The following is a 12,421-nucleotide window of genomic DNA, read 5'->3' as shown; positions in this document are numbered from 1 at the left end:
AACCTCTTCATCAGATGTTTGTTTTGCATGATGTCAAAACTAAGAAAGCTCAACATTTCGGTATATTGGATGACATCCTTATGTCTTGTGGCACTCCCTTGCATTAGAGGTCTTAGGAATCATCAAAAACCACTTTGAAATTGACCAAACCATGAAAACGCAGTTTTTGCACAAAAGTCATGTGTATGTGTCGACACATGCATGACTCAGGTCGACACATAAAGTACCAGAAATCAAGGAAATATTTTTTGTTACTCACAGGTCGACACATACACCTTACAGATCGGCACATACTGAAACTTTTAGTATATGTGTCGACACATACCAGTTCAGGTCGACACATGTCAGTATTTTTGCTCCTTGAATTTTTCTGTCATCCAGAGGTCGACACGTAACTTGCATAGGTAAGAACGTGCTGTAAAACTTACGCCTATGTATCGACACACTCGTGCTTTGTGTCGACACATTCAGTTAATCTTGGGTCAAATTTTAAATTCCTGTTATTCCGAATTTCTTTCTTTTGCCACCAAACTTTCACAACTATAAATACATCATTCATGCATCATTCCAAGTCGACGAAACTATAAACTCATACTTTGATTGCTCTTCACCTTCAACCTCTAACCTATGCATACACATTGATAAATCACACATAATCATCTTTTATCGGGGTGCCATATAGACGAGGTTTTAATAATTCCGATTAGGTTGTCGGTAACCGATAATATCGGGTTGAGAATTATAGGGGGCTTCATCCGGAAAAACTCTTTGTTAGGGATTTTCCTCCAAGATCCATTGTTGATTTGGGGGTCTTGCGACATGATTGTTCAAGATTGTTTTCCAGAACATAGAATTTTCTTATATATATATATATATATATATATATATATATATATATATATATATCAGGATCAAATGACACCAAAGTGTCAAAATTAGTAATATGACACATCCGATAACTCTTCACCACGCATCCGTATAACAAAATCCATCATTGGATTGAAAACTATTATCACACAAATCATCTATATAAAATTTAACATTAATAAAAAATTATTTGATATGTCAACGAGATGCAGCTAATTTAACGTCTTACAAAATTTTAACAAAACCTTTAATTTTACTTAATTAACCATTAGATTAGATTCAATTTAGATGTTGTTATTTGGTGTAAGTTAAATAACTTACTCTTTGAGTAAATTGATCATCTCTCTCTTTCTTTAAATTCAAACATTTATGTCGAACGCAACCTTAATGTTGTCTCAGTCGAATTACCATTCTAAACTTAGAAGTATTTCTAAGTCTCATACAATAATTCCCTTTTACACAAGGATCACTTCGATTGGATTTCTCAAACAATGTTTTTATGTCGAAGTCCAGAGCGTCTTCAAAGATATTTTCTCTTCTTTCGCTCATTGACTCAAGCCTGACGTCGAAACTTCCAACTAATAGAAGCATATATGGTGCATTAAGAAATCCTCTTAAATAATTGTTTTTGTGTCCACTTAATATACTGATTTGTACCATTTCCCCAGCATAAAACAACTGAAACGATATATATGTAGCAATAAATTAGGGTTTCTTGTTTCTCGTTCACAAATTTTTACCGCTTAGAAGAAAGTACACACTCAAGGGAATATAAGCACGTGCGGTCCGAGAAAGCGTTGCTATGAATATATTTCAGATGATTCTTTGTCAAGCATGAGGTAAGAATGAGTTTTATTTCATATTAACATTTGTAATGAGTATTATGATTTCCTAGTTTATGTTGTTTTTGTTGGTGTAAGCCCTAGAGGTCAATACTTTTGGTACTTGTATCGAATTATTTATTAATAATAAAAGGCTTTTTCTTTATTATGTTTGTCTAATAAAGTCCCTAGAATAGATAGTCCGTTTAATGTATCAAGTGTGACTTAATCCTGAGATCACATTAAACATAAGGACATTATTCTTAAAGTATCCATAGTCGAGCTTTATTTTGAAGTGAGATAACATTAAAGCATTAAGACTATTATGTATATAGACTGATGATCACATCTCATGGATCATGGATAAGGAGTTATCAAGTCTTAAACATAGGTATGAATATTAAGAGTAATATTTATACTAGATTGACCCGCTATGAGAATACTATATAGAATGTTATGCAAAGTGTCATAAGTTATTCTCATGGTGATAATGGTGTATACCACCCTTCGACCTGAAACCACTATGGACCCTAGATGTGGAGTCGAATGCCTTATTGCTGATCAAACATTGTCCGTAACTGGATGACCATAAAGACAGTTGATGGGTACTCCACGAAGCGTGCTAAGGGACATGAGTGACCTAGATGGAATTTGCCCATCCTGCGTAACAGGATAAATGTCTATGGGCCCAATATTGAACTGGACAAGGATGACACGGTCTATGCCTTGTGTTCAATATAGACATAAGGGAAAAAGGGTAATTGTACATATAAGTATTATCACAAAAGGATTTGTCAGATCACATGACATTTTCGTGTCTTGGGTAGCAGTGATGTGTTGCTAGATACCGCTCACTGTTTATTATGTTAAATACGTGATTTAATATAATTGTCAATGCCGCGAAAACCTACAAGGTCACACACAAAAGGACGGATTGATGAGAGATAGAGTAACTAAGGAATACCGTAATGTACGGTGCCCTTAAGTGAATTGTAGAACATCATAAGGTACGGTGTACTTAAGTAGAATACGAAATATGATAAGGTATCACGCGCTTAAGTGATTTTGGCATATTATAAGATATGAGCCACATACACTTGAGTGGGCTTTTTAGCTTGCAGTCCACACAAGTGGTTCTATAAATAGAACCCTTGTGTAGAAGCATTTGTGCAGTTGCAATTTCATTTCTCTCTCTCTCTCTCACTCACTCAAAGCCTTCATGCGTAGCAGCTAACATTGAGATTGAAGGAATCCGTTCGTGTGGATTGAGTAGAGGCGTTGTCATCGTTCAACGTTCGTGATCGCTCCGTAGATCTGCATCAAAGGTTACAATCTCCACAAGAGGTAACAATTCTATCACTGATCATGCCCATTCGTGAGGATCACTAAATGAGAAATTTTAAATTCCGTTGCGTTTTGGATCGCCCTTCTCCTTCAGTTTTATGATAAGAAATTGTATTTTATTTGAGATTAACATTTGTAATGAGTATTCCAATTGCCAATTTATGTTATTTTCCGCTCTATTAATGCAATTGAAACTTAACATCATAAGTGTTTCATTGAAAAGGAACGCTTTTTTTCTTTTCACTATAGTCTTTATTTACAAATTATGGTTTGAAACAATTGTGTTTGTTTGGAAGATTATTCTTAATCCACGAGTAAGTTATTAAAATTTACTCCGCATCTTGACCATTAATTCATTTTTAATCTATGGCTAAAAATAATCAGTAATTGTTGTTATTTTAGTGAGGAAACTGCAAACGAGACGATTAAGGGTATGGTGATAGAGGTTGCTGAAACTTTTGTAAAAAAAGCTGCTAAGAAAGCTGACAATGGTAATACAGTTGTTAATAAAACCGTCAATATCGTTGAAGTTGCCAATGATGTTGAGGTCGTAATTCCACCTTTGAAAAAAGAAAAAGATATTATGAAAATTGTTAAGGAAGATGAGAAAATAACTAAAGCTGTTAAGAGAGGTGGCGGTGGAAATGTGAAGGAAACCATGAAAAATACGACTCAGATTGAAAAATCTATTATTATAGATGTGACGCAACTAATGAAACCATTTTATACACTTTTAGAGATTGCCTTAAGACCATACAAGTTTAGAATAATTTTGAGCTTTCCATCTTACATATATTTTTATGAGGATGAAATATATAATTGGACGAAAATTAATGTGATCACCAATCATGACCTTTTGTTTGTCATTTGTTGTTGGATGATTTGGAAATCTCATAACGAAGAATCCTTCAAAGACAACATTTGCTCTCTGAAATATTCTTATCCAAATAACTACTCTTTTACACTCTACCAATCAGACTTTTTATGATTCTAATTAGATATCAACCCCTAGACTTGTGTCTTGACACCCTCCCACAAACAATGTGATTGTAGATAGGAATGCTAGTGTTGATTAATTTACTAAATTAAGAGTCTTGCTTATTCATAAACTTAAAGTATTTTTTTCTATTTGTTCTTATTCTTTATTTAATATTTGTTTAGCATACCTTATAAAAATTCAATTTCCAAGAATTTAATTTTTCTCGTTGTTGCTTTCTTTATAATAAAAAGAAAAGAATAAAAATAAAATTCTAAATAAATATAATAAATAATTTCCATAAGATAAGAAAAATAATAAGATATTATTTTACATGCGAAAGTTAAAATAATCCTACTTTATTGATTTGTCTAGTCTGTCCATCTAAATAAAATATTAATATAAAACAAAATTAATAATCTGTCTCTCGTATATAACTTTTTAAATGCAGAGTGAAATATTCTTTTCTCCAAAAAAGAAACAAAAACACGCCCAGTGGGACTCGAACCCACAATCGCTTGATTAGAAGTCAAGCGCCTTATCCATTAGGCCATGGGCGCATCTGATGACAACATGTGAAAATGCTTTTGATGTATAATTATCTCTACCCAAAAACTGACATTGATGAAATGGAACTATTGCAAGAAGAGGTAAGTAGGTCATGTCTCCTACACCATAACTTTAAGTTATGTTAGTTTCATCATCTCATCCTTGTGAGGATTGAAGAGGAACCATGCAAAAATTTGTATATAAATAAACAAAGCCATTGTTCTTGCCTTAATCACATAAACTTTTGACATGGAACATAAAAGTGGAGACAAAGTATGTGTCACAGGAGCTTCAGGATTCTTGGCTTCTTGGCTTATTAAGAGACTTCTTTTGTCTGGATATCATGTCATTGGAACAGTTAGAGATTTGGGTTTATTTTCATCACATATCATTTCAATTATTGGAACTTTTTTTTGAGCTACAAACTGATTATTTATATCATGTTGCATTTAAGTAGATTAACATGTGTGAGTATGTGCAGGGAAGAAGAAGAAAGTTGAACATCTATGGAAGTTGGAAGGAGCAACAGAAAGACTCAAACTAGTCCAAGCTGATTTAATGGAAGAAAACAGTTTTGACAATGCTATCATGGGATGCAAAGGTGTCTTCCACATTGCTTCTCCTGTACTCAATCATATATCAGATGATCCCAAGGTATGTTATTTGCATGAAAAATATGGCAATCAGAGCCATCATCTCAGTTTAACTTGATAAATTTTAGACACTGCGATAGTCCGTCTTGCAAGTTCTCAAATTCCATACTATGAGTGATTTTTAAAATATTAGAATCATACGAATTAGATAAGGTCTAATATGGCTATCGATTTTGTAAAAAAAAACAGTCGGAAATCTTGGAACCTGCGGTCCAAGGAACGCTAAATGTGTTGCGTTCTTGTCGGAAGAATCCAACCCTAGTTCGAGTGGTGTTGGCTTCATCGTCTTCTGCTGTTAGAGTAAGAGATGGTTTTGATTCAAACATACCACTTGACGAGTCTTCTTGGAGCTCCTTGGAATTATGCGAGAAACTCAAGGTACATATTTAGTGATGCATCTGATCTACATATAGACAGAATGTAATATTAAGTTATTATCGAACTTATTGTGACATACATGTATTGAATTAAGGCATGGTACCCGATGTCGAAGATAATGGCAGAAAAAGCAGCTTGGGAATATTGCAAAGAGAATGGAATAGACTTGGTCACTATTCTTCCATCATTCATCATTGGACCTAGTTTGCCACAAGATTTATGTTCCACTGCTTCTGATGTTCTAGGCTTGTTCAAAGGTACATACATATACATACACAAACCTCTTAATTTGATTAGTATTTCTTTAATTATGATTAGTATTGCTAATTAAGTAATACAGGAGAAACTGAGAAATTTCAATGGCATGGAAGAATGGGATATGTTCATATTGATGATGTTGCACTTTGCCACATCCTTCTTTATGAGAACAAAGCCTCTCATGGTAGATATCTTTGTAGTTCTACAATAATGGAAAATGATGAATTGGTTTCCATGCTAGCAACTCGTTATCCCGGTTTTCCGATTCCTAAAAGGTTGGTTAATGCTACTCATATTCCCGGTGCAGTTTGAATCGGTTTTAATATAGTATTACTAAGAAAATAATGTGAGTATCTTAGTATAATTTATTTGGTTTTCAGGTTCAAGAAACTAGATAGGCCACATTATGAATTAAACACAGGAAAGATTGAGAGTCTTGGATTCAAGTTTAAATCTGTTGAAGAAATGTTTGATGATTGCGTTGCTTCGTTTGTGGAGGAGGGTCATCTTACTCTTCCTCACAACACACGTCATATTGCAATATAATCAACTTTTGCTTATGGCTTTAGTTGAGATTGTGTTTTTTTACTCTAATTCTCAATGTTTTGAAGCACCTTATGTAGCAATAAATACACTATAATAATTTAATCTTTTTTTGGAAGAAGAAAAAAAAGACAATCATGAATTGTTGTGTTTGATACTTTAACTTTGTGTTAACTTTAATATTTTAAATTTAACTTTGTGCTAGCAACACACAACACGACGACCAATAGACTTAGCAAGCTTAACACCAAGAAAAATAGCCAATAACTCAACATGAGTGTTATTAGCATTGCCTATAAAACTACTAAAACCCAGATACAATCACCATTTAGCTCCACTTCTAGAAGTTTGAAAGCAATTATCAGAACAATACATTCCTCTCTTCTTGGATGTCAAACCACCCATATTGTTGGATTTCAAATGTGAGTGGTAAGGTCTCACATCAATCAGAAATGGAGGAAATATTAAGTTTATAAGAAAGGTGACTCATATCCCATTATCTTAAGATTTTGGGTAGATATCCGGTGTCAAAATATTTTATAACCATGAACGTTTGTCTCATTGACACTTCCGGGCCTCGCTCCCTGGATTCTCCAACAAATTGTATCAGAGTCCTGATTGGCTCGGTGGAGGAACCTAGTATGGATCAAGGCTCATGTCAACAATTGTTAGAACAATAACGCAAATACATATCAGACTATAGAGAAACACACAAAAGTATCTAAAACCCTAATCCATTATTTCCCTCAATAAACCATTATATATAACCATAATGATCTCAACAATATGAGTTATACTCTCAACAACCTACATTTATCTCAACAACCCATAATTATCTAAACAATATGAGTTATACTTTCAACAACCCATAAGTATCTCAACAATCCACAAATATCTCACTAATACGAGTCATATTCAACAATCTCCACATTGACGAATATCAAACCCCTATGAAGACTCCATGCATAACGATTCATCCTAAAAACTGGGGAGATATACATCCTACTTAACATTGAGAAACATGTAACAAATTCAAATAATATTTGAATTTGTCACCGGTAACTGATTTTATGAATATATCAGATGTATTATCTGAAGAAATATCTCTCTAGACTCAAACAAACACATCATACCTAGTACCAATGTTTTACTAATTATGTAGCTACAATGAGATTCTCGTACAATGCTTTCTAATCAAGCTTTATTTATATATCATCATGATCATGCCATCACCTATAATCTTTTATACGTGGATGACATTATTCTTGCTGCCTCATCCGACACTCTTCGTGAGTTTATTATGGCACAACTTAGTTTCAAACTCTCCCTGTAGAATATGACTCCTATCAATTATTTTTTGGATATATATTTTGCTAGACATTCCAGAGAATTTTTTCTTGCTCAAAAGAAATATGTAGCATAAACTATAGAATGCACTAGTATGTTCTCTTGCAAGCCATCATCAACACTGGTGGACATAAATGTGGGAATCAATGGTTCTTTAGGCAATCCCTATCATGATCCAACTGAATATCGTAGTCTTGTTGGAGCATTGCAATACTTCACATATACTAGACCCGATATTTTCTATATCGTTTAATATACGTTTTTATTTATGCCTGATCCAAAAACACAATTCACATTACCTTGAAACTGATTATTCAATATGTTCATGGTATCATTGACTTTGACCTCCATCTATATTATTCATCCATCAACAAACTCATCTCTTCCTTAGAGAAAAATTATGTTTAATGTTCGGAAACAAGAAGATCTATCTATGTCCGGATACAAGAAGATTTATCTCGGGTTATTTTATTGAAACGTTAAATAATATTTTATTAATTGTAATTTAAAAAAATATTAAAATATAAAATATTTTTAATTCTTAAAAGTTTTATATTTTTGAAGGCTAAAATGATTGATTGACTTGATCCGTAGAACATGAAATTTCTATTTTTAGTCAATGAAGGTTGACTATGTTAATAAAGAGTTGACTTATATGCTAAAAGGTTGTGTTGAATTCTGGTCGTCGATGTGAGATGAGTCTGATCCTGATGAAATATTATTATTGTTCACATTGAATAATTTTTGCATAAAAATCTAAAAAGAGTGAAGGTGGATAGTCCCTTTCCAACTATATTTTGTACGTGTATAGGATCTAGAAATTGAACCCTTGGACCACTTGATTAAGATGCATGATCATCTATCTTTCAAACCAATCTATGTTGGTACTAGGAAGCTTCTTAGCAACACTGAAAATGATGATGTGGATACAGATTGACTTTTGATATATAGAAAACTCTTGAGGAATTTTCCTTGAAAGTTAAGGCGTTGATACATAACAATTTCATCTGAACTCCAAAACACACGTTCAAAAGTCAATACCATGATCTTTGTCACTACTATAATTTCTCAAACATTTCCTCAAAACTTTAGTACTATAATTATGGATCACATTCACAAAGCTTAACTAATTATTCCCTCACTCTCTAAAAAGCCTTTTAATTCAATATGGATCAAGAGTTTTTTGATGCTATTAAGAAAAATGACATGACAACATTTTCAAACTTAGTTAAAGAGAGAGAAGGAATCCTCAACCAGAGAACAGATGATACCTTAAGCACTCCATTACACCTTGCTTCCAAGTATGGTTGCATTGAAATTGTGTCTGAGATTATTAGATTATGCCCTGACATGGTTTCTGCTGAGAATAAAAATATGGAGACTCCAATTCATGAGGCTTGTACACAAGAGAATGTTCAGGTTTTAATGTTGCTGCTTGAAGTCAATCCCATGGCTGCTTGCAAGGTTAATCCTAGTGGCAAAAGTGCTTTCTTTGTAGCTTGCTTCCATGGTCATCTTGACTTGGTGAATCTCTTGGTGAATCTATATGAGAATGTGGGGCTAGAAGTAGCAGGTTTTGATCAAGCTTGTTTTCATATTGCTGCATCAAGAGGGCACTCAGGTACGCATAAAGACTTTTCTTCACTATGTTTACTATGTCGGTCTATCTATCTATCTGTTTGTCTGTGTATCTATATATGGTTGACGTAAGCTATCACCTACCTAAACTGTTGATTGTGTATGCAGATGTTGTTAGAGAGTTGTTGAACAAGTGGCCAGATCTTACTCAACTTATCGACGAGAATGGGAATTCGGCATTGCATCATGCTTGTAATAAAGGACACAGAGAGATTGTATGGATCCTACTAAAACGCGATTCAAATCTTGCTTTACAATACAACAACAATGGTTATACACCATTGCATCTTGCAGTGATGAATGGGAAAGTCTCAGTCCTCAATGATTTTGTGTCGGGAAGTTCTGCTTCATTTCACTGTCTCACAAGAGAAGAAGAGACAGTGTTTCATATAGCTGTGAGATATGGATGCTATGATGCTTTGGTTTTCTTGGTCCAAATTGCCAATGGCACAAATCTGTTGCACTGTCAAGATAGATATGGCAACACTGCCTTACATCTTGCAGTTTCAGGCGGTCGCCATAAGGTAAGAAATTGACCTGAGTTATGAATATATTTTGCAGTTTCAGGAGGTTGCATTAAACTGGATCGATGTAACTAACGAAAAGTAATGATAAAGATTTTTCCGAAAGTTTACGGTTTTATGTTAATTGTAGATGGCAGATTTCTTGATCAACAAGACAAAGCTGGATATAAATACTAGAAATAGTGAAGGGATCACAGCTCTTGACATTCTTGATCAAGCTATGGACAGTGCAGAAAATAGGCAAATACAAGCAACATTCATCAGAGCTGGTGGTAGAAGAAGCATTCAATCTTCCTCTTTTTCACTTGAACTTGACAAGGCCTATTCTCCCTCACCTCCATCTAGGTTTTCTCCATCGCGACGTTATATACCAACCGAAATGGAAATACTAAATGAAATGGTATCTTATGATTGTCTAAGCCCTCCACCAGTTAGCAAAAGCACTGAACCTAGGTCACCTCAGCTTCCAATAAATGACACCTACAATCCATATTACTTTTCACCAACTAATTTAGTGAAACACAAACATCATCATAATAACAAAGGAAAAATGGAAAACATGAACCATACTAAGAGGAAAAACTACCACGAGATGCACAAAGAGGCATTACTTAATGCAAGAAACACCATAGTATTAGTGGCTATTTTGATTGCTACTGTAACTTTTGCTGCTGGTATTACTCCACCTGGTGGTGTGTACCAAGAAGGACCAATGAAAGGAAAATCAATGGTGGGTAAAACAACAGCTTTTAAAGTATTTGCAATAAGCAATAACATAGCACTCTTCACCTCTTTATCTGTAGTCATTGTTCTTGTTAGTATCATTCCGTTTCGAAGAAAACCACAAACAATACTATTGATCATTGCTCACAAAGTTATGTGGATTGCTGTGGCATTTATGGCAACTGGCTATGTCGCAGCAACATGGGTGATTTTGCCACATAATCATGGGATGCAATGGCTATCTGTTGTGCTATTAGCACTTGGTGGCGGCTCTTTAGGAACAATCTTCATCGGTCTTACGGTGATGTTGGTTGAACACTGGCTAAGGAAATTTAAGTTGAGAAAGGGAAAAAAGGAAAGTGGAAATGAAAATGCAGACTCAGATAAGGAAAGCGAGAATTCAGATTTTCAAAGCTCTTATTTACAAGGTTATCATTCATATTGATTAATTTTTCGGCTCCTAAACTGAAAAAAATTAGGTACTATGTGTAGAAAATTTGTTCATTAATATCAAAGTCATTTTGCAAACGAAATTTTGGGCGAAATGTTTAGCATTAATTATAGTTTGAATGCTGAATTGTTTCTGGTTGCTTATGCGTCATGGAATTAATGGAAAATTCTGCGATTAAGTAGAAACATCCAAAGGTTCCGTCTTTGGAGTGCATAATATATAGACTAATGCAATGCTTCAACACAGAAACAAATGTAAATAAAAGGGAAAGACAAGATTAGATCATGAATATTTCAATACAATACAAAAGCTTCAACTTGTTTTGATTAAACTCAGTTTTGTCTAGCAAGAAAACATAAAGAAACTCTAACCTCATAATCAGTGATTGGCAATCGGCAAGCATGGCAGCAGAAATTGTGGATGGCAGACACCTCCCATGAACCTTAAAAATCACCCATGGCCAATCTCAGCATTGCATCCAGCACAGATTCTGCAGACAAATTATCCAGAATCAGAATCAGGTTTATTGTAATCATCGGCGATGACGAGCCTTCAGGCGGAACCGCAATGCTGGAATTGTATGCGGCGCCATAACTTCAACAAGCAGTTTTTGGCCATTGTTGCAATGATGATCAGTTCCACTGATAAAGTAGAAAAGTCCAGATCCGTAAGATTAAGAGTGCTCTTTCCATTGCTAAAAGTAGTGATTTGTTCGCTTTGTGTCGCATTTAAAGTAATCCCATTTTTCAACACTAAAAACTGACTAGTACTTAACTGCATAAACAATAAAAAAATTAGAATAAGACAACTTATAAAAACAAGTCTTTGAAATAATAAGATTTTATGGTAGATATTATTATTATAAAAGTTCTATAATATAAAAAATATAATCAGCATAACAAAATAAAATACTCTAATTTTAATTGAAATAAATAATTTAGCTTAATAACATAATTTAGACTCGCATATATTTATAATTGGTTGAAAAATAAATAATTTTAACATGAAAATGATGAAAATACGGTAAAAGAAAACAACACCTTTTAAGTTGGATAATCTTCATTCAACTATTTAGTTTAACGGTGGTTGAATCTCAAACGTTGTGTCAAAGTAGACAAATAAACGCACAAAAGTGTCTAATTTCATCAAAAAAAATAAAAAAATAAAAAATGATGTCTAAACAAAAATTCCCGACCGGTCTTTTGCATGTGACGACAAAAATAATTCCAATTGCCTTAATTTAATTGTCCGAATGAAATGGGAGGAAAAATAGAAAAAGAAATTTAAGCACAAAGTATAGCTGGAGAGGTGTCTGAAAAGGAGGACTTATGTTTGTGGTCTTACTGCGG

The 12,421-nt window shown here is 33.9% G+C and overlaps 2 protein-coding genes, 1 long non-coding RNA gene and 1 other non-coding gene across 4 annotated transcripts; 2 read left to right on the top strand and 2 right to left on the bottom strand.

Moving 5' to 3' along the window:
• Positions 1-4,495: 4,495 nt before the first annotated feature.
• On the bottom strand, positions 4,496-4,568 carry TRNAR-UCU (transfer RNA arginine (anticodon UCU)). Its single transcript has one exon. It is a non-coding gene; the product is annotated as a tRNA-Arg (tRNA).
• Positions 4,569-4,793: 225 nt separating this feature from the next.
• LOC127087455 (tetraketide alpha-pyrone reductase 1) lies at positions 4,794-6,407 on the top strand. Its single transcript, XM_051028338.1, has 6 exons — positions 4,794-4,927; positions 5,039-5,211; positions 5,400-5,588; positions 5,683-5,845; positions 5,929-6,121; positions 6,227-6,407. Exons 1-6 carry the CDS (start codon positions 4,807-4,809, stop codon positions 6,390-6,392), a joined length of 1,005 nt encoding a protein of 334 aa, XP_050884295.1. The 5' UTR covers positions 4,794-4,806; the 3' UTR covers positions 6,393-6,407.
• A 146-nt stretch (positions 6,408-6,553) lies between these two features.
• On the bottom strand, positions 6,554-11,872 carry LOC127087456 (uncharacterized). Its single transcript, XR_007789970.1, has 2 exons — positions 11,444-11,872; positions 6,554-7,025 (listed from the first exon to the last, which is right to left on the bottom strand). It is a non-coding gene; the product is annotated as an uncharacterized LOC127087456 (long non-coding RNA).
• On the top strand, positions 8,734-11,179 carry LOC127087454 (ankyrin repeat-containing protein At5g02620). Its single transcript, XM_051028337.1, has 3 exons — positions 8,734-9,357; positions 9,483-9,898; positions 10,029-11,179. Exons 1-3 carry the CDS (start codon positions 8,904-8,906, stop codon positions 11,064-11,066), a joined length of 1,908 nt encoding a protein of 635 aa, XP_050884294.1. The 5' UTR covers positions 8,734-8,903; the 3' UTR covers positions 11,067-11,179.
• Positions 11,873-12,421: the final 549 nt, after the last annotated feature.

Source organism: Lathyrus oleraceus, chromosome 5, assembly GCF_024323335.1.
Source record: "Lathyrus oleraceus cultivar Zhongwan6 chromosome 5, CAAS_Psat_ZW6_1.0, whole genome shotgun sequence".
NCBI lineage: Eukaryota > Viridiplantae > Streptophyta > Magnoliopsida > Fabales > Fabaceae > Lathyrus > Lathyrus oleraceus.
Note: the sequence above shows the minus strand (reverse complement) of the source record. Positions and strands in the feature narration are given on the sequence as shown.

Coding starts and splice junctions, on each gene's coding strand:
- LOC127087455 (XM_051028338.1), top strand. CDS start 4,807: ATGGAACATAAAAGTGGAGACAAAGTATGTGTCACAGGAGCTTCAGGA. Junction 5,212..5,399: donor ATATATCAGATGATCCCAAG/GTATGTTATTTG, acceptor AAAAAAAAACAG/TCGGAAATCTTGGAACCTGC. Junction 6,122..6,226: donor GGTTTTCCGATTCCTAAAAG/GTTGGTTAATGC, acceptor TTTGGTTTTCAG/GTTCAAGAAACTAGATAGGC.
- LOC127087454 (XM_051028337.1), top strand. CDS start 8,904: ATGGATCAAGAGTTTTTTGATGCTATTAAGAAAAATGACATGACAACA. Junction 9,358..9,482: donor TGCATCAAGAGGGCACTCAG/GTACGCATAAAG, acceptor TTGTGTATGCAG/ATGTTGTTAGAGAGTTGTTG. Junction 9,899..10,028: donor TTTCAGGCGGTCGCCATAAG/GTAAGAAATTGA, acceptor TGTTAATTGTAG/ATGGCAGATTTCTTGATCAA.